We start from the raw sequence: 25,398 nt of genomic DNA, 5'->3' as shown, positions 1-25,398 counted from the left end.
CGCATGCTAACGTTCTCAAGTTCAGGTCCCTCAAGGCTTGCATTTGAAGACAGCTCCTTGTATATGCCTATTTTCCACCTGTAGCATAAAACCCACAAGCTATTGAGAAGTACAGCCAACAGTAATATACACTGAAATTAATAAACTCAGAAAGTAAAGCAGTAGGCTCCAGTCTAACTGAATGCAATGCTCTGTCAAATGGCCGGCTTGGTTCAGATGAGCTACCTTGGGTCATTTGCTCTGAGAATTAGTGGGGCTGGGAGCATTGCGAAGGTAATGATCACCACCTCTGGGGAAAGACACCACACTCACTGCTTGCCTGCATCCAGGCAGAGTAAATGGAGGTTGCTGTGGTGGACCTTATGGATAGCAGTCTAAAAAGGCACTCTGGTACCATTGTCCATACCAGGTCTGTGCCTAAGGACACCTCATCACACTTTGTGCCCCTACCACACGTGGCCGGGCACTTGAGGACGTCACCAATCTGTAGCTGACTCAAGCGTTCTCCTTTTCTGAGGACTGGCAAAGTCAAATGCAACATCAAGATCATTTTCCAGCCCTTGACTCAAAGCAGGCCTTTCCCTCAAGCTGGGTGAATAACGGATTCATTCGGTTTGTTGGTGACACCGAGAACATGTTTTTTTGTTTTGAGCTTATGTGCTTTTTGGCAAAGAAGGATTCACAGTGGATTAAAATGCTTAATTTGACCCCAAAACAAGACTTTCATTTCATTCTTTGGACGGGGGAGGGGAACTGTGTCTTTTTCTCAAAATTAGGAAAAAAGGCAGACGGGGAGTTGAGAAAGCTTAGGGTGGATGTCTTAACATGAAACAAACAAAGTTGCTTTATGGATCATTTTGCTTCCCAATTTTAACACAGTTCCCTATTCAGCATGAGAAGAAAATTACTCTTTCTATGATTCATTCTCATATGAAATTCAAAGCATTTAAAAATGTGCCTGATTTTGGAAAGTTTCCTATGTTGCTACATAGAATCATGGCTCATGTAGGGTGTTCAATAAGAAAGCCCAGATCCAGCAAAGACTTCCGACCACAGGCAAGGAGAGAAATCATGGGGTGCAGGGTGGCCTAGCACACCACGGTTTGCAACCTCAGAATAGTATGTGCAATGCTGGATGGGGGTGAGGAGGTAGAAAGAGAAGGAAAGAGAATGGGGAAGTCTGAAGAAACACAGGATGTGCAAGAGGCACCAGCAGAGTGAAACCGTGATTTTCTGGTAACCATGATGTTACAGAAGGGGCCAAGGGGCAACACCCACATGCAAACTTCAAACTCCTAAAACCTTCAGGCAGAGAGAGGTGGTGGGACTCAGGTCACAGATTTGGGGTTGAATTGTTATCTCTAAGCAGCACAGCCATTTGAAGAACTCATGAACTCTTTTGCTGCCTTGCTGTCTCAAGTATTCATATTTCTCACCTTTTAAGGAGAGGTGCTCAACCATATGTGTTTCTATACCTAATAAAAAGATGTGATTAGGCTAAAAAAAAATCTAAACCTGTTATAGCAAATGATTAACAATAATAAACACACTACATTATTGCATTCCTTTCAATGGCATACACACAAGCAAGGAATGAGCACAGGATGCATCCCTCCTTGCCTCATTCATGGATATGAGCTAAGAGCAGGATCAGGGTTCACAGGCTTAGCCAAAATGACCAAGGTGCCTGAGACAGGCCTGAGGCTGGCTGGTCACTGAGGAAGGTGAACAATGGCTGTCTAGACCATAAAAGGCACTGTAAACACAAGAATTACATCATTGGGGCGTTAGAAGTGTGAGTACCTGGACAAAATTTCAGCAGGAAGCTGAATAGCTGCATCCATCTAGACAAAGAGTGTTTCTACCTTCTAGTCCCTCAAAAGCTTCTTTAGCAACACAACACAGTGGGAAAAGGCCACTTGCTGACTAGGCAAGAAGTACCCTCTGAGCGTGGGGTGAGGGTCTGGCCTCGTGTAGGACCTCAAGCAAATTACAGGGCAGAAACGGAGGATGGAGTTGGAGCTGGGCTACAAATGAATAGCGACATAGTAATGCCAAACAGTGCTTCCAGTCAGAGGTGTCCAGGGCTGGGCAATTGCAATTCAGTCTAAGGGAGACTCCCTCCCCGCTAGCATGAGCCAGGAGTACAGCAAGTATGCAGCTGAAACATGTTCAATCCTGTCCCTGTGCCTGCAGCGATATGAGCTGTTCCTCCAAAACATATTCCTAAATTCTGTCCTAGCTCCTTGACCAAAGTCAAAGCTGGTTTCCCAAAGTTCTATTTGCATCACCCTTGTGAAAAGATTCTGTGCACATCATCATGATATTGATCTATGGCCTTAAGTGAAGAACAGCTGCAGAATATTTGATGTTGCAGCAGAAGCATAAATTTTACGTAATAAGAAATATTTCTTTATCCTAGATGTTGACAATATTTCAGTAAAGTAAATAAGAAAATAGCATGCTAACTAAAGATTAGAAGAAAACGTGCTGAAAGCAGGTTCTCAAAAAATTGGCATGTTAGTAAATTATCTTTATGTCAAAGCAGTAAGGGGGAAACTACATCATCCCTCTGCCATTGTGTACAAAGAGGCCCTGTTTGGGATCAATGAATAGGCATGTGCAGCCAACCTTCTTGCAGTTGCCTGCAGGTTATGAGTTTGGAAGTTGGTGGAAAATTTCAGATTGAGCCTGAACATTCTCTCGCATCTGGACTTTAATGTAACAGCCTAAAGGGAGCGTTGCTCTACATTATAAATCACACCAAACTTGATGAAGGGCTTGACATGATCTACAGGAAAAGGTCAGAAAAGATGTAAATGTTTATTTCAATGAGATTAAACCAGTGTTTTCAATCCTGCATTTACACTTTCATCTATGTATTCACTTACAGTCTCCGCAGAACCCTTCTAGTGCTTTTCTGTCCTAGGAAATCTTTGGCATACATGTGCTGAAAGGCAATGTACATGGCATATAGCCCTGTAAGGGACCAGGGTAGTGGAATCTGTGGGTGACTGCATTGCAATAGCTAACTCCGTCAGCTCTTCAGTAGAAAAACAAGCTGGGCAAGAAAGGGGAAGCTTGGGCTGATTCGGGAAGATTCACTCCTTTTGCAAGAAGGCTAAGGGCTAGCCTGGTGACAGCAACACATAATGAAAGGTACCTTCGCTGTTGAGAGACTATGAAGAATATAATGGACAACATAGCTTCACGTGGGTCATGTAAAAGACTGTCCAAAGGGGACATGAAGCTGGGAAGTCATCACACTGCACTACAAGTACCTATCATTTGGGAAGGAAAAAAATCAAAGAAGAAAATGAGAACAGACAAGACAGGCCACATCATTATACTTTTCTCACGGGAAAGAGATGTCAGTAGGTGCTGAGGTACTTGTGAAGGGTGCCAGAGACTTCAACGGCAAAAAACAAAAGAGGAACATTTTATCAACTGTTTGGGCTAGTCGGGTGCACACATTGCAAAACACAGATGTGTCTGCCCTGCAGCACACTTAGAAAAAACTCACTAGGCATTCCAGATCTTCATCTGTGTCTACTCCGGGCTATAAGCAGTATTGCCAAGCTGTATTTGAACTCTGCTTAAATGGCTGATGATTTCTACAGCCAAGCTGCCAGAGTGTGAACTCAGCATCGTGTCCTATGTAGGAATTTGGAACTGTTGTGTCTAAAGCCAGCTGAAATGTGCACCTTTAGTCTTGAAACTGGCTGGTAAAATTATCTAGTATAGGGAAAAAAAATAATGATGGGGTATGATGGTAAGGTCTGATATTATTAATTATACGCTCTTGCGCATACAGAATTGCAGAATGTTTGGGGTTGGAAGGGACTTCTGGCAATCATCTAGTCCAACCCCCTGATAATACAGTTTTCCCTTGAGCACGTTGCACAGGGTCATTTCCAGGCGGGTTTTGGATATCTCCAGAGAAGGAGACTCCACAACCTCTCTGGGCAGCCTGTTCCAGTGCTCTGTCACCCTCAAAGTAAAGAAGTTTTTCGTCATATTCAGATGGAACTTCCCATGTTTCCGTTTGTGCCCGTTGCCCCTTGTCCTGTTGCTGGGCACCACTGAGAAGAGTCTGGCCCCATCCTCTTGGCACCAGCCCTTAAGGTATCTGTAAGTACTGATAAGATCCCCCCTCAGTCTTCTCTTCTCCAGGCTAAACAGGCCCAGCCCCCTCAGCCTCTCCTCCTAAGAGAAATGCTCCAGTCTTCTGATCACCTTTGTAGCCCTCTGCTGGACTCTCTCCAGTAGTTCCTTATCTTTCTTGAACTGGGGGGCCCAGAACTGGAGACAGTACTCCAGATGTGGCCTCACTAGGGCAGTGTAGAGGGGGAGGACAACTCCCTCGACTTGCTAGCCACACTCTTCCTAATGTACCCCAGGATACCATTGGCCATCCTCTAACCTGTACTGGTGCATGGGGTTATTCCTCCCTAGGTGCAGGACCCTGCACCTGCCTTTGTTGAACTTCATGAGGTTCCTCTCCGCCCAACTCTCCAGCCTGTCCAGGTCTCGCTGAATGGCAGCACAGCCTTCTGGTGTATTGGCCACTCCTCCCAGTTTTGTGTCATCAGCAAACTTGCTGAATGTGCACTCTGTCCCTTTGTCCAGGTCATTGATGAATAAGTTAAACAGGACCGGACACAGTAGTGACCCCTGGGGAAAACCACTAGGCCTCCAACTAAACTGCCCACTGATCACAACCCTCTGAACTCTGCCATTCAGCCAGTTCTCAATCCACTTCACTGTCTACTCATCTAACCCACACTTCCTGAGCTTACCTGTGAGGGTGTTGTGGGAGATAGTGTTAAAAGCCTTGCTGAAGTCAAGGTAGACAACATCCAATGCTCTCCCTTCATCTACCCTGTCAGCCATGCTATCATAGAAGGCCATCAGATTGGTCAAGTATGGTTTCCCATTAGTGAATCCTTGATGACTACTCCTGATAACCTTCTTCTCCTCCATAAGCTTAGAGATAACATCCAGAATGAGCTGTTCCATTACCTTTCCAGGAATGGAGGTGAGGCTGATCAGCCTGTAGTTACCTGGGTCCTCCTTCTTGCCCTTTTTGAAGACCGGAGCAACATTGGCTTCCCGCCAGCCCTCAGGCACCTCTCCTGTTCTCCATGACCTTTCTCCATCACCTGATGATGGAGAGCAGCTTAGCAATTACATTTGCCAGCTCCCTCAACACTTGTGGGTGCATCCCATCAGAGCCCATGGATTTGTGCACATACAGGTTGCCTAAACGATCTCTAAGCCGATCCTCCTTGACCAAGGGAAAGTCTTCCTTTCTCTAGACTTTCTCTCGTACCTCCAGGGCCTTGGATTCCTGAAGGCCGGCCTTAGTGGTAAAGAATGAAGCAAAGGTGGCATTCAATAACTCCGCCTTCTCTGTATCCTCTGTCACCAGGGCACCCACCCCTCATTCAGCAGCGGGCCCACATTTTCCCTAGTCTTCCTTTTGCTACATAAATGAGCCATTTAAAAAATAAAGGAACTTTGTGTTTAAACTGCAAGAGGATGCCACTTCAACTCAGAAAATCTGAGTTTAGCCCTGGTCTGTTTGACACAACCATTTTATAACTGCATGGATCTACTTGACACTGACATGTGGTCCTTGTTCTCCTGCCTGAGGATATAACTTACAGCACTATTCTGTATTAATTGCTGTGTGCACTTTCTTGACATTCAAATCACTGAACTGACTTGCACTTGCACTGGTAACTTATCAGCTTTAAATTTTTCTTCTGCTTACCATGCACAAAGTCTATCTGCTACCTTTTGTGTGTGTATTGCTGATTATTTCCAAGACAAATGCACGTTTGTGATAATTTGGAAGCAAAGCACTGTCCAAGGACAAAACACAAGAATTTAGATGAATTTTGGAGTTGTTACATAACATACAGCCACAAACTTCCTCTCCAGCACCACTTATTTTTGTGTGAGCTGAACTATTTACAGTGGCTTGAGTGTTATTTAAAAGACCATAACAAGCATACTTCGAGAGCATATGCTTTCTGGTGTTTAGACCCATGACAGGTGAATACTTAGTTTAGTTTTCTCTATACACTCTTCCTCTGGTTTCCATCCATGCTCTAATGCATGGAATTCCTGGTCTGAATAGCAAAGCACGTAACCTGCAATGCAGCAGGAGGAAGAAACCAGTGAGTGTTCATGCCACAAATGTCAGGTTGTGTAGGATCAAGTCCAGGCAAGAAAGGCTGCATGCGTATGACTTGTTAAAGCAATGCTGCCTCTCAGGAGTATTTGCTGATTTCCAGTTTAGGAACTTATACTGTTGCTCATTTAGTCTTGCATGCAGAAATGAAGTTTATAGGTAATATCTGGAAAACAGTTACCCACTACATTTCCATAATGACTACTGCATATATGTAATTATTTTTTTTAAGCCATTGAGTATTTTGTTCCATCTGGCCACTTTCTACTAAATGGTTCTGTTTATACTGGCTACTGAAAATGAATGATGGCAATATGCTCCCAGGTCAAAATTAAACCTCTCACAATGCCCACAGTGAGCCTGTCACTGAATTGACAGGCCTCTCCTGCTATAACAACAAAAGCTCCACAAAGCTGATGTGCGGTCGCTAATGTTATTCATCTTCCGGGGCAACTCCAGTAAAAAGAGGATAGGTGTAAGGTGAAAGAGTTTGAATGATTCTTAAATAAAGGTAGCAGGCTTTAGTATTACAATGCTGGACAAGACTAAAATCTCTTGACTTCAAAGAATGCATAGTTTCATATCCGAAGCATTTCATGTCAAATGTTTGCCAGGATTTTTGTCTTAGTCCAACTATTTACAGTGGCTTTAATGCTATGTAAAAGACTGCAGCAAGACATCCCCAGGGGTTTATATTACTATTTGGCTTTATACTTCTTTCAGTACTTCCAATAAATCATGAACTTCTTCAGATGTGTCAGAGGGTATTCCTTTTCCTCAATGGCAAATGGCAAATGATGAATAATACACATTGCTGACTTTTTTCCCACCCAAATTCCTGTCTAACTCTCCAGTGACTCCAACTGTTGCATTTGGTCTGTTTTTGCAGATGTGTCCTCCACAATGATCACGAATCTCTCAGATTTCACGTATGAAGATAATTCTCTTTCGGTGATACGCATATATATGCATTGTATTCAGCTCCTTTACTGTAAGTGTGAATTTAGCAATTTTTCCTTCCCACTTGAACATACAGAAATACGTGGAAATAAAGGAAATACTATGTGGAAATAATTATTCATTGTTCTGTTGAACTTAGGCATCAAAGTAATCATGTGAATAAGCATGTAGCAAGCCTACTTTGTGTAGTCTGTGCTGAAGAGCATGACTTCACTCTTGCTATCCAAGCTAAATAAAGCTAGTGCAAATATGCCTTTAAAAGCTGCAATCACACATTCCAAAATGTTACAAGCTATGCTTGTGGTAGCTATAAATGAAATTTTTTCACTCACTCTCCATATTAAAAGAACATCAGTAGAGGAGGTGCTTGCATTTTGGGGAGGACTGGCTGGTATAACAGGGGTACATAATGTCAACAGAATCAAACAGAGGAGTTATTCATTCTCTTGCACTCAGTGGCTATGATGCAAAAATGAGTTATGAAGCCAGTTAGACTGTCCCAGTCCTAATACAAGTTTCAGCAGCCTGTGTTGGCTTTGGTTTTTCGGGGCACAGTTTACATCATTTGTGAATTAGTATAACAAAGCATGTCTACATGTGCTTCCAGCCACGCAGCCCTGGGTGCCTTGGGAGCTGGCTTTGTCAACTTCTCCTGTTGTGGTAGAAATCTCTTGGGTGAAATCAGCCTCCTTTCACTGAAAGACCCTTGGCTGTTGTGTAATGTATGGAGTGGGTATAACACCTGTGAGTGACAGAGACACCCTTCTGTCCCATCCTGGAAACTCTTCTGAGCTGAATGTCATGCTGATGGTTCTCTATTTAAAATAGGTATTCCTAAAATATCACCGAAGAACTGAACACGCGTCAGCAAAAAAGGCATGAAATAACACACAGGCATCCTCCAATCTGTCATTACCAGGTTCAGTAGGTATCACTAAAGCCAACCTCTGCTTGCTGATGAGAGACTTGTAGCACTACCCTCGCAGTCCTCTTTGGGGAAGAGTAGAGGTACCAGTGAGAGTAACTGTTGGGAACAGTCTCTTCTGCACATGACTTTAACCAGAAAACTTTTGAATCAGGAATGACAATACTGACAATACATGTTTCAGGACAATAGACTTTAAAACATTTCTAACCAACAGACAAGGTTCCTCTGCTCCCCTTAGGTTTCTTGTTTACAGTGTCATATTTAGTACTGAATATAAGCATTTTTCCTGTAAGAAATCTGCCAAGAGAGCCTATGATGAAGGAAAATTTTCTTTCCAGCCAATCTCTGCAGGAGCTTTTCTCATATGTCACAAACTTCCTGCCACCTGGAAGGCACTTTTCAGCACTCAAACCTGGGAAAATGCCAAAGCTTAAACCAGAACAGGTCACTGCCCTGGCTGGCTGCCTTCTGCTCTGTCTTACAGAGGGCTACTCTGGAAAAACAAAACAAAATACCTGATTACTTTTTGCTAATTAAAACATCTCTACCAAGTAAACCATAGCATTTGATTACCACCATTTTCAGAAAAGACTGCTCAATAGCAGTTAATTCTCATAGTCAGTTCTTGTATGAGCTGAGAGGAGCATGCAACTTGCCATAGTCTAGGCAGAAGAGATTAAACCTGGTCTTTCTGGAAAGGTACACAGGAGAGGAAGGACTGGTCAAGATCAGCTGAAGAAATCACCTCAGCTAAGTAAGCCATATTTGAGGCAATTGATTTTAACGTGATCCCATCACAAACTGTTTAGAAGACCAACTGGTCACTCAGTACAACATCATCATAAGCATCACTTAGTTTTGCTGAGCCCAGACTGTGTTTAAACTGAATTCCCACTCTTCATTTGACAATGGACCTCAGAGGGGCACAGTCTGGGAATGTGGTTACAGCACAGGTGGTTCCTATCCATATTACCATTCCTATCATGTTACATACCAACGTTTTGTAACAATATCCATAATTAGAGCAGTTTCTAGCAAGCAGATAAGATCAAAAGAAAAGCTCATTGACCCTCTTGCATTTAAAGATTCCATTATCTTTATTATAGAAATCCCTGAATGCAGCTTACTTCCCATTACATATTTAAGTCCATGCTGTCTCTAACACTCTTTAATTCTCTCAAGATCTGAAAGCACTCTTTCTCTATGCTTAATAATTTTACATGGTACTTTGAGACAAGTTAATAGTAGGATCCAACTCATCCACTATCCCACTGTTGGGGAACCAAAATGCACCGATGAGAAACCTAGCGCTAATGGCAATGCTATTCAGACAAAGCTGTTTTTATCCAGCTGTGTCAGAAAGCTAAACAGCCTGCTGCCCCTGATCCCTCCAGTTTTGTTCTGCTTTATGGAAGATGGTAAACAATCCCACAAGCTTTACCAACTTATAACTTAATTTTCCTTCCAACTACTACATAAATTATGCTATTGTAATTTATATCTGAGCTTCATATGCTACCACATTGATACTATCTGCGCAATGGAGACATAGACCGATTAGCCAGAATACACTGCAGAGCAGCAGCAGCCGCCGTTCTCCTCTCTTGGAGAGGAGCCACCGAGGAAGTGCCGTATACTTTTGAATGGAAGGATTCTTTCTGTGCCAATTTCCATGGCTGCACTGGAGGCATAGATGATGCAAGTAGACACGGGCCCATGATGGGGTCTTTAGATACTACCATAATACAAAAGTTTATCCTTATCTGACAACTTCAATTCAGGAATTATTAATTATCGCAGGAAGCCACAAAGCAGCTTGCAATGAGTGATTTATTCAGGTAACATAGCCACTGCTGTATTTGTGATTAGTCTAATACAAACAGTAGGTTTCTTGCCATTATTTGCAGTTCCAAAGTTTACTGAAGTGGAGTCCCACCATCCACAAAAGTACAGCCTTGTTTAAAGACTGAATTTGTTGCACAGGTTTTGCTTTTTGTTGCCACTTGAGTCACATGCTGTGGTCCCCCTTGGGGTAACATTTTACTTAAGAGTAGGACCCTAACCTGCGAATGCCATTGCTCTCCAGGACAGATGCAGAGGAAAGGCAGGTTAGAGGGAAAACTGAGTCTTTGGAAGGAAAACCTGATCAATAAGCTCATGGAGCTTCAGGATATTGAATTAAATGTTTTGGTGCTCTTTTGCAGAAGAAACCATATTAGATCCACATGCATGAGCTGCAGACTTTCAGGAAAGTGGTGCCCTTGCAGTGGCTGTGTAGGTTACTTCACAGACTACGTGCTCTCACCTAACGTTTGCACCAAGAAATTCCTCATCCCCATAGATGTGAAATCATAACTGGAAATACTGCAGCTGAGCCGCTGTCTGGCTCATTGAAACAGCAGAGCTGTCACCATCATGAGCTGAGGGCACTTGTCCCACTTGGTGCTGTACCGTGCCAGCCTGCAGTTCACATCTCCAGCCTGAGGTTTTGAAGAAGTTGCTTTGCTCCCCACTCTGCCTGTCAACTGACACAGCACCTACCTCCTCTGAGCCCTCTGCTGCACACTGAAAGTTAGGAAGCTCTGGGAGGTTTTCAGGAGGAATTTGCTCAAGATACGAAAGGAATTGTGTGATACTGCATCGCTAGCAGAGGGAAGAGCAGTCCGGCATCTGCTTCTGTCAGATGGTTTTATTATGGGAACTTCTACGGGATTTATTATGGTGGTGCTTATTAGCATCAACATGTTTAAGGTTGTGTCAGTGTTTCCATTATAAACCCTTATTTTAAAGTGTTTTATAACTCAGCTGTAAACATACGGCACTTGGCAGAGACAGACACAATTCACCTATTTCTATAGCAGGACTTTAAAAAGTGTGCACGCACACCCACACATATGAAAACAATTGTGGGATCTTAGTCTTTAATGCAGTTCTGTAGCCCAAAATGATCTAAATTAAAAGAATAATTTGTCTTCAGCCCCTGACACAGCTCTTTACTTTCACTGCTCTCCTGTTGTAGCCAGTTACAATTTGTTTTACAAGCCTTAAAAGCAACTGCTGTTATACTGTGCCTGCTACTCCTGAGGGTTATAACATTACAGCCATGGAAGTTTCACCTAAGGAGGGAGCCTCCCTCGTCCTCCCCTTGCACATTTCCGCAGCAGGCCTATAATGAGCTGTCTGGTAAACAAGCAGCAGTCTGAAAACCTCCTTTAGGAGGCGCTTACAAAGCCTACCTTTAAATAGAATTTTTTTAAACACTAGGCTGCAAAGAGCTTTGATACATTTGCAAAACATCAGCGAGTGAATCAGAGCTGCCAAGAAGCAATTTGTTTAAGTTTTATTTTTCACTCCTGTTCTGCTTTTTATTTTAAGCTGTTGAAAAGAAAACAAAGGAAATTACATTAAAAGCTTCTCCACTTAAGAAGGCCTGGCTGTTACCTCCCCAGCCTCCCTAGCGTACTCCCTCATGTCCGTTTCTGAATCTCCGAGGAGCACTGTGTCTCCCATGGGTCCCTCCAGGCAGAGCAGGACGGGCTTCTCCCAGGACCCATCAGTGGAGCTTTGCAGTAAGGGGTGGAAGTGGGGAGTCACCCCCAACAGCTCTGGGCAGATGCCCCCAAAGATGATGTACTTTGCACAGACGGCCCAGCTCCCACCAGCTACTGAAGGAGAAGGCTGTGCACTCCACCGTGCTTCTAAGTCTTTTTAGCGAAGTACTTTAAGGAAGTCTGAAGCTGTTGACCTCGCAAGGACTATTCACACCCAGAAATTCAGCCTTCTGACCCTGTATCCTGCTAATCCAGAGACCTAAATCAATAAGACTGTTCCAGACTTACATCTGGTCTTCATGTTTGCTAGGGATCCCTGGGGTCTGCTGTGGGACCTGCTACTCACCCAATATATAGCATAGGAATTTGTGGAAAAAAACAAAGGCCAGATGTATTTAGTCTTTTAGAATTACAGATTCCAGAGATCTGTGTCTTGTATGTGCTTTCTGTAGAGTCAAGAGGGCTCTGCAGTTGGGCTGTTGATTGTGAAATAAACACAGCAAGCTGAAAACCATCACTGTTTGGAAAAGCCAGACATCAAGGACACGCTGAACAAGCCAAGGAATATTCTTCATAGCAGAATTCCAATACTCTATAATTTCTGAATTTAATCACAAATCCACAGTGTGGCACTTCAATCAGCAGTGTAATTCCTCACAATTCTTACCTACAGAAAACCACCAGAATTGCTGGCAAGTTGAAACATCTGCAGAAAGCCAAGAGCTGCACAAAAGAGCGTTAACTTCAAACAAAGGCATGGAGACAGCAGTCACACAGGCCCACGGGTGGGATGGGATGACCCAACACAGCGAGGCCGTAAGAAAGATCTGTGATCTCTCTCAGTCACATGCCCTGCACAAGGCTCACCCTGCTGCCTTAATCCTCACCGCTATTTGTCCAGTACGGAAGTATTTAGTAATAGCGAAAGAGGAAACAAGCAGTTTCTCCAGGGCCACCTATGTCCACGGTTTATCAAGACTTGTAGTTGTGGACAGAAACAAACATGTTGCCTGGTTGTTTTGTCTCCCCTGCTGTACCCTGGCCTGGCCATAGCATGTCCTTGAAGGATCTACATGCTGCTTGGAAAGACCGAAGCTATGCGTATCAGCCTGCAAGCCAGCCTGTTACGTGCATTGGTCAACAAATGTTTCACGCAACTGCAATACCTGAAGAAAAGCTTAAGCCTGTGGTTAATAGCCATGTTTGGGCTTGGACATCCCCCTTGTTCCCACACCATGAGGTCAGTCTATGTTTGTCCCTGCTGAACATGGTCGCTTGCAAGCACACACTTGAACAGCAGCAAAGACAAAACCCCTGCAAAATTACTGGCAAATCCAGGCCCTGAACTCAGCAGTTCCTAAAGCTCAAGCTTCTGCTCAGAGCTATCAGTGCAGCTGCACTTCTCAAGCACCAGTCCAAACGCTAGAAATGTCTTTCGTTTTATTTCCCATCAGTAGAAACAGAGACTCAGGATTGCTGCTGGTAACAGATAACCTAGAAGCATTGTAAGTAACGCGGGATGAGCAATGAGATAGCACAGGGAGATTGACAATGTGTCTGGCAAGCGTGCCAGAAATACATGTTATTCTCCAGTTTAGGAGGACAAATAGGTGCATAAACCAGCATTTTTACACTGGGCTAAATAGAGTCAGTGCCATTTTAGTGCATCCAGTTAGATCTCCCACACACCCCCCCAAACTAAACAGACCATCTGGGTACTAAACAACAGGCACCTAAAAGACCAAATCATCCTGTCTGGTTTGTCTGGACTTTTCTAGGAGTGGAGAATTTGTGCCTTGGCAGTGTATACACTTAGTGATGTGCTCCAAACACTTGTAGGTAATTACTATTTTCCTGATTTGATTCTTTCTGATGAAAGACCAAATGCTGGAAAATCTTTGCCTTTTACAAAAAAAAAAAAAAAAATTGCTTCCTGTCAGTTTCTGGCTTTTATGGCCTGCATTTCCTGTGTAAAGAAGTCAATATGCTCACAAAATTAATGACATCAAACTCTGAATAACATCATATCACCTCCTTATGAGCCATGGCCACTTCTTCCTCAACTGCATATATAGTCCCTAATTATCTCTGAGAGGCAGAACCGATCAGCATAAGGCTGAAGGTTTCCAGAGCAAACCCAGCCAAACTCTATTTGCTACATCAAGGTAACACAGCCCAGCATGAGGGACACAGTATAACATTGTATAGGCCTTGTGAGTGGTGAAATGGAGCAAGAGAATTGCTGAGGTATGGAAAAAGGTCTGGATGATTCCAGATGGAGAATACAGCAACAGCTGGGAAAATGCAGGCTGTGAAACCAAAGCCACTGTGCTAGTGCAACAACTAATCTTTCTCATATGGGATATCCTTCCCTTAAAAGACTGAGAGGTTCAGAGCAGCCTGAAAACTCTGTGAGCACAGTCTCCCTCTACAATCACCTCTCCATAAGGCAATGCTGAAGTTTCTTTTTCAGTATTTCAGTATCATCTCACACTAAAATTTCCCAACATGCCTATAGGCTTCTCAGTTGCCCATTATATGATTGAGACATAGTATATGAAAGACCTCCTAAATGACTAACAGCCAAGCAATACTGCTTACAACGGAGTATCAGAAGTCTTGTAGCACTTAGTGTTTTTAATTTAGACCCTGGATTCTTGAGAATGGTTGGAGAAGCTCAGCTTTCAAAACAAGAAGTCCCCAGACCTCGCAGCATGACTGGAGTGGAGACAGCCTCCTCAAGGATGTAAAAATTGTGGTGTGCTGGAGAACAAAGTGTGCCTTGGGTCAGACATTTGTAATGACACAGAGGGGTGGTGGAGCAAAGACATCCTGAGTAACTGGGCAGAGTCTTCCCACATTTACTGCTACATCCACACCATACCAGGAAATCAACCATCAGGTGGCTAAAGAAAAAAGGCTTTTAAACTCAGGAAACAAAATACCTTTCAAACCCATCTTTTTACTCTCTCTCCCACCAAAACCATCTGGAGAGGGGCGATGGTTGCCACAGCGCTGTCATTAAGAGCTGCTTCACAGCTCTGTCTTCTCTTTGAGGCAGGCACAGCATGATTGTGAAGAAATACTTCTTCAATTACATTTGTTCCTTTCAGCAACAAGTTAGCAGGACAATCGTGCCTTCCACTTTGGTGGTTATTTTGCGATATTTTCAGTTACCATACTGATCTACTAAACATGTTTAAAGTGTCAATTAGAGGCACAAAAGAAATAATGGTTTCTTCAGAAACCATGATTTCCACTCCTTTAAGTGAACAACTGCCGTTAAGCATTCTACAAATAGGATCTTGCTGGGAAAGTTTTTCATGCAATTTTCCCTGTTGCAGCCTTAGCCTCCTGAATTGGTTTGGTTGTGCTGCTAAGGGTTCCTTAACGTGTAGGCAAGATGGCCCGAGCAAGGCCAACCTTTTTCCCAGACCACTCGTTTTCAGAGGGGACAGAGGGCTTCAGTGGTGCAATTTGTAATGCATCTGAGAAAAGAGGAGTTGCAGTCTGCCCGACTCGTTTCCCTGTGCACTGGAAAAGCTAGGCGATAAAGAAAGAATTACAAATAGTCATTGTGCTGTTTGACAAGATTCAGGTCATCTGGAATTGGAGGTCACAAACCCCAAATGATTCTTCCTGCCCACTGACCCATGCAGAATTTGGCACTACTTCTCTCACCACTGTTGTTCTTATAACTAACAGGCTTCCCAAAAGTGTCTGCCAAGTTTAGACTTGATGTAATTCCAGCAATTTCACCAGAGGAATATTTAGCTCTGTCCTTAATAACCCTCATCCATTTTTCAACTTTCCAGAATCCTTCTATGAACAGCCTTTGATTCCTGGGATGCCAAACCAAGATTTCTCTGTGGTCGGACATGCAATTCCAAGGTCACAGTGGTGGAAAGGCATACAGTGCTGGTTCTGCATGCCAGCTGTGGCTGCTGCCTTAGGTCTCAGCCCACTGGCCCCTACAGTAAGTGCGACTGAACAGCTCACCCTTCTCATTCACTGTTTCACAGATACATCCAACACCATGGACCACAGTTACAAAGGAATAGCTCTATTGCTCATTTTACATCATCAGACCACAAGCACACCGTTTTCCAGGTAAGCATTTCTCCAAATACAAAGCTCTTAAAATTACATATACAAAAAGACAAAGGCTAAAGAGGAAGACAAGGAAAGTTATAACAACGAAATGCAGCTGGTATAAAACTCAGCAAAAGACTACTCACTGGCTGGCTCCTGGGGAAGTTCATGATTGTGGTACTTTGTAGTCATAATCACTCTCTATAACAAGAGCTATAGAAATCTGTCAAGGTTGGTTTTAGAAATAACTTGTGCTCTGTAGCTAATACATGTTAATAGAAATCTTTGATCCGATGACCTTGCAGATGTTTGCAAATATAGCAGGTAATGTAATTTTCTTTTTAAGGTAGGTTCTTTTTCTCAGAGCGTACAATGCTCGACTTTTACTAACTTTAGGGATACGGATACTACCTGTAAGGATGGATCACAAATATTTCAGCTGACAGCTAGGTGCTACATGATGCTGACAGCCCAGGGTGTTAGCTGAGGTAAGACTCGTCTTCCCCTGTGCAGTATGGAGTGTACACTTCTACAGGGCAGGCAAATCCAAGCAACATCTTCTCTCAAGTAAAGCTATCCCTGACACTTTGTTGCCTCTTCAATTAAGAATCTTACAAAGCTTTTCATTGTATATTCAGTGTAGTTTGTTACATGCTGCAATACCCTTAAGTCTCTAATACCCATTGCATTGTCACGAGGGAAGGCTTGGACATAACACTTTGTGGTTTGCACTCCTTGCTTCCCCACTTATCTTTGCAAAAAACATACTTTCAAGGGGACAAGCACTTCCCAGAATCACAGAATGGTTGGGGTTGGAAGGGACCTCTGGAGATCATCTAGTCCAAGCCCTACCAAAGCAGGTTCCCCTAGAGCACGTTGCACAGGGTCACGTCTAGGCGGGTTTTGAATATCTCCAGAGAAGGAGACTCCATGACCTCCCTGGGCAGCCTGTTCCAGCACTCTGTCACCCTCAAAGTAAAGAAGTTTTTCCTCATATTCAGATGGGACTTCCCATGTTTCAGTTAAAAGGATGCAAAATGCTTGTCTATGAACACTTTATCTCTAGCCAGAACTGCAGAGCAAGAGAATACCTGAGGGTGCAGTAGTTCCCAATTCTGTGAAGGTATCAGCTATATTGCTATTTTTCCAAATTATATCCTCCATTAGAAGTAGATGAACCATCAGGACTTTTGTTTTCAAAGCAGAAATGGAAGGCTGGATGATTTTTCAGTAAAAAAATCCATATTTTAATCAAATTGAAGGCATCTCAGTGAAGTACATATACTTCTAGCACAAATCCACTCTATGGAACCACGAGTCTAAATTGGCACAATTCAGAGAGCAAAATGTTTACCCTCCATGTAAGCAGCACCCCAGTTTTGATGCACTGAAGATACTTATACCCACTTATATAAAAACTTAAATTGCTACTAGACAAACCTGAAAGAAAATTGTAGCTCAAACTAGTTTGACAGAACACTAAAGCCTTATTGAAAAGTGACATTCACAGAGACTTTTGAAAGCTCGCAGTGTGAAACTTTGTATGGGTATACAAAGAAAACAATGGAATATGGGGTTTCTTCTACAGAACAGAAATTTACTAATGCAAAGCACTCAGAGTATCTTCTATGCTTAAAAATACTAGGAAGGCAATTTTACTTTTTGACAGTAAAAAAAAAAAATCCTCCCGAATTTAATCTGCAGTGCAAGAACTATCAACTGGTCATCCAAAGCACTGATTGCACCTATTAGCAGATGCACTGTCTTGAAAGAGCTCTATCTGTTCTACTAGATAATCGTGGTGAAATACAGTCTCAGTCTTCTCTTCGTAGCTCTAGCCTCAGAATATTACCTGCAATTTCTCTCAATAAATCTAATAAATTCCTTGAAATTTACATGCAATCCAGGTTTAACTCCACTATCATAGCATTAAAAACAAAAGATTTTGAGAATACAACATGAAGTACTCCAAGGGAAGTGGTCTTGGATTTCAGTTGCATCTTACAGTCTGAGTCTGCCCTATGTGCCTTTCGTTCTCTTTTTCATGCAGGCTTCTCTAACGGGAAAACTGGATGTGGAAATGAAGCAAGTGTTCAAACACTAAAAAGCTAAATGTAATTTGGGTAAGAAAAATCTCTCTGGCTTCTGTTCTGGCAGGATGAATAAAGGAAACCTGGAATCAAACTTATAGGCAAAAATCATTTTCTTGGGCTGCAAGACAATCTCATAATACAGAAATAACATCATGTCTTTCAGGATGTCACTCAACTCACCAAAAGAATGAAGATTCAATGGTAGACTATGACATGGAAGAAGCATGCTCAGTTCCCTTCACTACTGAATAGCAATCCTAGATTATAAAAAAGTTCTCATTTAAAGGAGTGTTGAAAAACACTCAAACACTTGCAGACAATGACAGCAGTGGTATTCAGTTGTACATCTCATATATGGCTCTGAAGAGAAGATAAGGAATTTTAGACATTGTATTTTGACCAGGCTTCCTTATGCTTCAGAATTAGTTGCAATATGTAGTTAAAGAAATTATAGAAATAGCTGATCGGTTTTCACCATAAGAGCCCTCAGGTGTTTTTTCGTGGGATGCCACTCCTTGGCTCTTCCTACCTCCACAAAACAAGAGCAGTACATATCTAGGCACGTTTGCTACAGAGATTGGCCAAGCCTCCCTCAAGGTTGGTCCTTGAGGGCTTTTAACATGGTGTGAACGGTACTGCGCAGCACCACTGCGGTCACAGAAGAGATTTTACTGAGTCATGAAAACAAGCCAAATAAACTTCCATCAGTTCTGAAAGAGTTAATTGTGCTCATCAAAAGCAGGCAACAACCTCCGGGACTGCATTTAATTCTAAAGCCTGGTCTTCAAATAGGCTTCTGTTTGGCAATCTACATAATCCACAATATCCTTAATACTAAATTATTTGTAAGGGGGGGGGAACCACCATGCAAAGCCCATTACAGAATGGAGTATTCCTCTTGTTCCTTACTGTCTGTGGTAGAAAATTCATCTAGGACAAAGTAACGAAGCAAAAATGTAATGAGGATTCAATACTTGGAAGTGATAGAAGTTGCAGAAGCTACACAAGGTTAGTATTATTAGGTCAGGACAACTGAGCTGTTAGCAAGGCTTGGTAGAGACTCATACTTTACATGACAAGTTACACAAAGATTCAGACCTTCTCAATTTTCCAGGGACACAAGCCTCACTGTCAGAATTCATGGGTACACTGGCATCTCTAATAGTTGCTTGCCGCATGCCAATTCTCTTTTCAGCTGCAGACACTACAAAAACAGAAAGTGAATGTGTTCAGATGACATAGTCAAATATGACATTATGTAACATTCCCAAGATGATAAAGATGTTGGTATATCAGAAAGCTCCTCTTCAATTCTCAACCATGTTATAGCCCATCCTTCACTGAGGGCTGGAAAACTCACACAACTCCTACAGAGCAAGGGCTCCAAAAAAGCAGAAATGTTGGCTGGTGAGCAAGAGCTCCATGCTGGATGGACTGAGCTGCCTGGCTTAAAATACACAAAATACTTCAGAAAAGACAATCCAAGAACAGCAAGAACTGTCCTTGCATATATTCAAAGCACATCTCAACTCTCACGGTCACCCAAATAATCCACTGAGTGAGAACATACCCCACACACTCTACCATCCTCCCAGGTTAATATGTCAAGGCTTACTGTTTATTGTATAGACCACATATCTTCAACCACAGACAGCATTTGGTGCCTCCTCTGATGCACCAGGTCTTCTTCCACCAGCAATTGTGAACACTGCCACTCCTCAGCAGATTTTTGAGGAACAAAACACTCTCCTGGGCTTGGTGGTCATATTGCTTACCACCATAATGCACCAAAGGTACAAACTGGGCATTTAAGCTGTATTGAATTATCCATACACAATTCAACTCCAGTAACAGACACCATAAAGGACACAGAATCAACTTTCAAAAAACTAATTTTAATCAAAACAAAAAAATTGTTGATCATTAACAAGTTTATAAAACAGTGACTTAGTTACATAAATAAATTGATATCAGTGTATCAAATCTTAATTACTTTCAACTTCATGAGCATGTTTACATGGGTGATGAAGTACAACCTTTTTACCTATTATAATAAATAAAATGGAGAGCATGAAATAGTTTTTCTAAACAAAAATACCTAACAAACATACCTCTAGCATGTTCTCTAATGAAGGGAACAAGAGACACTGGACAACTTTTGCACCAAAACATAAAAACTGCTTTAAAAAGCACAAGGATACAGAACCATCAGCTAAAGTAAAGACACTATACTGTAACCAAAGTTGTATTTAATAATATAATGAACAGTTTGGTAGTTAGATCTCCAGTTTGGTTATTTTAAAGCATTAAGACAAGGCAAGATAGAAGGCTGCTTTTGTTTGAGTAATTCTAGAGAAAATAAAATATATTAAAAAAAAAAAAACTGAAAAGTAGAACAGTCATACCTACACAACTTTCTGTCCTGCACAAAGTCAAAATACCTATGCAGAATATATATATATATATAATATATATATGTTATTTGTGCACAAAGGTTAGCTTATTATTAGCTCACTGCAAAGGCGTAATGTATCATGTCAATCATTTTGGAAAACATTTTGCGTTTTGTGTCAAAAAGGATATTTCTTTAAGTCTTCTAGGCTAGGAGGCACAAACCCCAGTTCTGGCATACTGTATTCTTAATGCTAAGGCTTGCTGCTCTGGCTGTGTATTTCTTGTTGTCCCTCTTTACTATAGTGCCTGTTACAAGCATGAGTGTATGTGTGTATACATATATATGCATACACGGGTTGTATAAATATATATATATAAAATTTTCCCCAATAGGTATCAGTCCAACCATGCAATCCAAAAGGTGGCTCTGCATAGATGCCCAGCATATAGTTCACCACCTGAGCCAACCCTGAAGCAAGGCGCACTTTAGTCCTTCTGATAGGTTTTATTTTTTGTTTAAAACCAAGCTACTGCAGCTTCAAGTATTTTGCATTACATAGATTTTTTTTATAAATTAGTTAGTTATATTTTTCAATATTCAGACATATACTATAATATATATACAGTACAATAAATGCTCTCATTCTTTTTTTATTTTTTTTGATAAATCCCTGAGAATGTATGTTGACAGTCGCTAAGTTTCCACATGCACAAGCATTGTGTGCCATGCTTCTGGATGAACAGCACTGCAAAGCTGCGTGGTCAGCCTTTTAACTATTAGTATTTCATTTGTTGGTTTGTTTAAATATGCTGAAATGTAAGGATGAGTTACAAAGGAGTAAAGCTGAATCCATTCGAGGTACTTATCACAGGATGGAGGTGTTTTGTTTGGTTTTTAAAGCCATTGCAATATATGTTTGTTTTTGAGGCTGTGAACGTATACAGAAAGAACAGGAGAGCGATGTGGGCTTTTGCCACTTGACAACATATACTCAGTGTAAACCAAACCTTTTTTAACCTCTCTGTCATACAAAACAGAATAAAGGAAAAAAAATATAAACACACAAACTTTCACAACATGACAGTTAGTTTGCAAACTCAATATAACTATACACATATAATACCGATGTGGCTCTGTTTCTTTAAGTTAAAAAGGATACAAAGGCAGGCTCAAGTAAAAACAAACCACCCTCCCCACCCCCAAAAACATCCCCAATTCACTCATTTGCATCAACCAAACCGCTCACGAACCAGCATCATCAGTTTCTTTTTGCCTTTGTAGATTTGTTTTAGGTTGTCAATAAACTGTGTAAACTGGATGTGACCATCATGAGCCATTAAGAAGGTCTCTCGGGCCTTGCTGAGGAACTCTATAAACTCACTATAGTGTCGTGGGCTGATATGAGTGAGACGTGAATGAGTTGTATTAATGTAGGCTCCAATCGTGGCATCCAAGAGTTGCCGTAAAGGGGCTTTGTCCAGTGACATGAGTTTACCAGAGTTCCTCCTCCCATGAAGTCCCACCATGCCAGGAGTGGTCAAAGTACACCTACGCAAGATGTCTGACAGTACTGTTGCACATTTGACACTCTTGACCACCAGAGGTATTATAGCTGCTAGCTCATTTTTCCCAAGGGAGTGGCTGAGCGCACATGCCCACAGAACGTCATTAATGGCAGGGTGTGTGTCCTGATTGTAACTCAGGTTGAGATGTGTCATGGCCAAAGTGGCCAGCTTGTAGGCCCGCATGGGGTAACCACGGTGCTCCATGTATCGTGCTATAGTGAAAAGCTGTGAGTAACTCATGCCGGTTGTAGCAGCATCTAGAACGATTTGGTAAGCAGTCTCAAAAGCTATGTGATCCTTTTCACATAAGGTCAGTGCAGAGAGGGCACAGTTTTGAGGATCCTTCATGGCACACTGTAGAGCAAGCGTCCTAGCACTGCTGGCCAGTTTCTCCTGCTGATGGCAGTCCAGATGCAGACGGATAACGGTGCTGTTGGACATCACTGTTGTAGCAACAATACTAGTGGCTTCCGTTGGAGTGAAAAGTGTAAACCAGTTTTGCATGATACTATCCAGTGCATAAACACCTGGGGAGAGACAGAAAAAATTAGCCACAACGGATAAAACCTAGCAGATACAGCTGCTCAGCAAGAGATTACATGTGCAGCAAAGTCTAAGAGGTTGCCAGTACATCCAAGGAGATGCGCAAGAAGAGCTAAACCAGATAGGGTGGCTGGAAAAGGAGATTAAAACAAAGGCTACTGTGAACTCTGTAGCAATCACCAAAATGCAGAGAATAACAAAAAAAGCCTGCTAGATAAGTTTTAATCTCCTGGTGTGACAACTGAGCTGTTTTACTTGTTATTTAAGACAATGTGGATAACAACAAGTTCTGGATCATTTGGTCTCATTACATCACTCAAAAGCAGCCCTGACACTGAACACTTCTAAAAGGCAATTTTAACTTTTTTTCTCACTGTGCGTCTCAAGGCACAGCGCATGCACAAAAGAATATGAAGTTATGCTAAATGGCTTTTTTAATATAACACCATGGCACACCTTAACAGAACATACTAAGCACACCTAAAAAAAAAAATCCTAACCCTCACCTCCTCCCAACAGGCTTTTCACATACATCTTGTATCAAATTCATATGTGCCTGAATGTTAAGATCCTTATTGGGGAAATACTCTGAGCAACATGAACTACTGGATATTATCTGAAATAGGCATTTTCCTTAGTATCACTTTATTCCTGGTGTGTGTGTGTGTGTCTGGCAAGGGGGAAGAAGGGGGAAACGGTGACTAATAGGTTCCATAAACGGAATCTTATGGCCAACTAGAGTGCCTTAATATTGCTAGAGGCAGCTTACACACATCTGTGAGCCCACCCAAACCACACCCAGAGGTCCTAATTTTCTCTGTAGGACTCTGATGCTTCCCATGCACCCCTTCACTCGTGTGCATCAATTCAGCATAGCCAGGAAATACCAGGTCTTCATTTAAATAAACACATTCCTTGCTTTACCAACTTGATTCAGTCTCGAGTACTTTGCATGACATTATAGGTTCTTTATGGGATACATCTACTAGAATATCTAAACTAATTTAATGCAGTATTAAAACCAGTATTTTATTTGCCAATATGCAACTGCACAAAATAATACCCAGGCACTAATATCTGTAAGATAGCCTCAGCAATAATTATCTTAGCAAAGATATAAAAGCAATAAAACAAGAGCATTGTATGAAAATTTGCAGACACAAACCACTTTCTGGCTGAGGGCATACAAAGACAAGCTGTATTTTCCCATGCTCCTGACAACATTAATTTCCCAGTTAAGCATAAAGCAAAGAATAAACTAACAGAGAATAAGCAGCAACAACCCTCTTAAGTTCTGAAACTCAAGAAGCATCTATGCAATAGAATCCAACTCTGATGTATGAAAAAGGAATAAATACAGTAGGGAAACATGCCTTCCAGAAATACCTTTAGTGACAATTAAAACTGCTCCCTTATTGTAAGTACTTATATTGTCCCCACTACCACAGCTGCTGATTTTTTTTTCTTTTTTACAGCTACACAGTTTTTAATGCACTTGTCTTCGCTTTCTGATTTTGTGTCCTCATCTTGCAGATACTAAAGTGGAATACAGAAGCTAAGGGATGCCTCATCAAGACACACAGGAAATCTATGGCAAAGCCCAGAAATGAACAAAACATCCTGCTAACTGCACAATTCTCCCACTGCTGTCCTCTAAGTATAAGGCTGTTTCTGCGCCTACCTTCTTTTCACCTTACGTGCTTAACGATGGGTGCATTGGTATTTGGTTTGCTTTATAGTGCAGATGAGAGGCCTGCACAACATCATAGCCACATAACAAAGATGCATTACACTCTAAATTTGGATTTACCCAGGGGCTTAAAAAAAATCCTAACAATGAGAACATCTTCCTGAGATCCTGTCTGCCACACAGTAGGAGGTATCCTCAGCATTTCTTTCACCTGTTTTCCGGTTCTTTTTCCCACAGCTGACCAGATAGCGCTCTCACCTGCCTTTCAGAGCCTCACCTAGCCTTTCAGAGCAAGCAAAGTTGTAGCACAGCGCAACAGCCCATAACCACAAGACTTTTCTCTGCTGCAGCCTCAAACCCAAACCCATCATGGAGGGGACAAGGGGAAATCTGGGGTGTTTCCCATAGGTTATGCACACCCCCACCTTGTAGGGGAAAGTCATCACACTGCATTACTCAACTGTTGTCTCACTTGGTCTGTGCCCAAAAAAACCACTCATCCTTGCTGTAATGTCTTCTCATCAAAGAAATTTCATAGACAAAGAGAAAGTGGGAGACATTTGCAGAACCTGGGTGTCGACAGGCAAGCTAAGATTAGCTGACAAGAGAAGAAAGTCAGAACATACCTACATCTGTTGCACATGTTACCAACCACCTCACCATCTCCCGTCGTCGCCAATTCAGTGTTGACAGAGTCATCCGCATCACCTATTAAAACAACACAAACAAAACACAAATTAATCCTATTGCAAACCAAGGCAATATACCAACAATCAGGCATTTTAAGTTACTCAAATACATTACAGTTCAAAATGGCAGCCTCTTGCCCTCTCCACTCTGTTAACTCTTTTTTAGCTGATATGTCAAAAGATTTGAAAAATATTGCTCAGCTATCTTAGAATAGCATGTAGAATAAGTTCAGCTGAAGATCCTTCAAGGCTAGAGGAGAGAGACTGTTTTCTCCATGGGGAAAAAAAAAAACACACCTCACAAAAAAGCTCCCTCCAACCAAAACAAAAAAAAGCCCAATCAATTACCAATTATTCCAATTAAATTATATCATGTCTCCTCCCTCTATGCACCATAGTCTTTAAAGTAGAAGCGTGTCAACTTTTGTCGGGCAAACTAACCCCTTTAATTTTTCCCTCATCTGCATTTATTTTCATTGTCTTCAACACCACAGACAAGAGTTAGTGTACTGTGATTTGACTGGCTGCTTATTCTGCAAAGATACATATGCAATTCCAGATATATCCAGGTATTATTAAGAAGTCCACAGCAATGATTTCTCTCTCTGAACAAGGAGTCCCTGCAAAGAAGTTCCACTGTAAAACCACCAGAATCACAGAAAAAGGACTTTAAGCTTTGATTGCAGTGCCCAT

General features: G+C 41.9%; 1 protein-coding gene across 1 annotated transcript in view; it reads right to left on the bottom strand.

Annotated features, from left to right (window-relative positions):
- Nucleotides 1-19,770: 19,770 nt before the first annotated feature.
- Nucleotides 19,771-25,398, bottom strand: part of ZSWIM6 (zinc finger SWIM-type containing 6) — a 118,682-nt gene continuing 113,054 nt past the window's right edge. The window contains exons 13-14 of the mRNA XM_068422483.1: nucleotides 24,643-24,724; nucleotides 19,771-22,310 (exon numbers count right to left, since the gene is read on the bottom strand). Coding sequence (XP_068278584.1) covers nucleotides 21,448-22,310; nucleotides 24,643-24,724 — 945 coding nt within the window. The 3' untranslated portion in view covers nucleotides 19,771-21,447. The remainder of the gene's footprint in view (nucleotides 22,311-24,642; nucleotides 24,725-25,398) is intronic.

The sequence above is a fragment of the Nyctibius grandis genome, chromosome Z (genome assembly GCF_013368605.1).
Source record: "Nyctibius grandis isolate bNycGra1 chromosome Z, bNycGra1.pri, whole genome shotgun sequence".
NCBI lineage: Eukaryota > Metazoa > Chordata > Aves > Nyctibiiformes > Nyctibiidae > Nyctibius > Nyctibius grandis.
The sequence above is the reverse complement of the archived record's forward strand: the minus strand, read 5'-3'. Positions and strand labels throughout refer to the sequence as shown.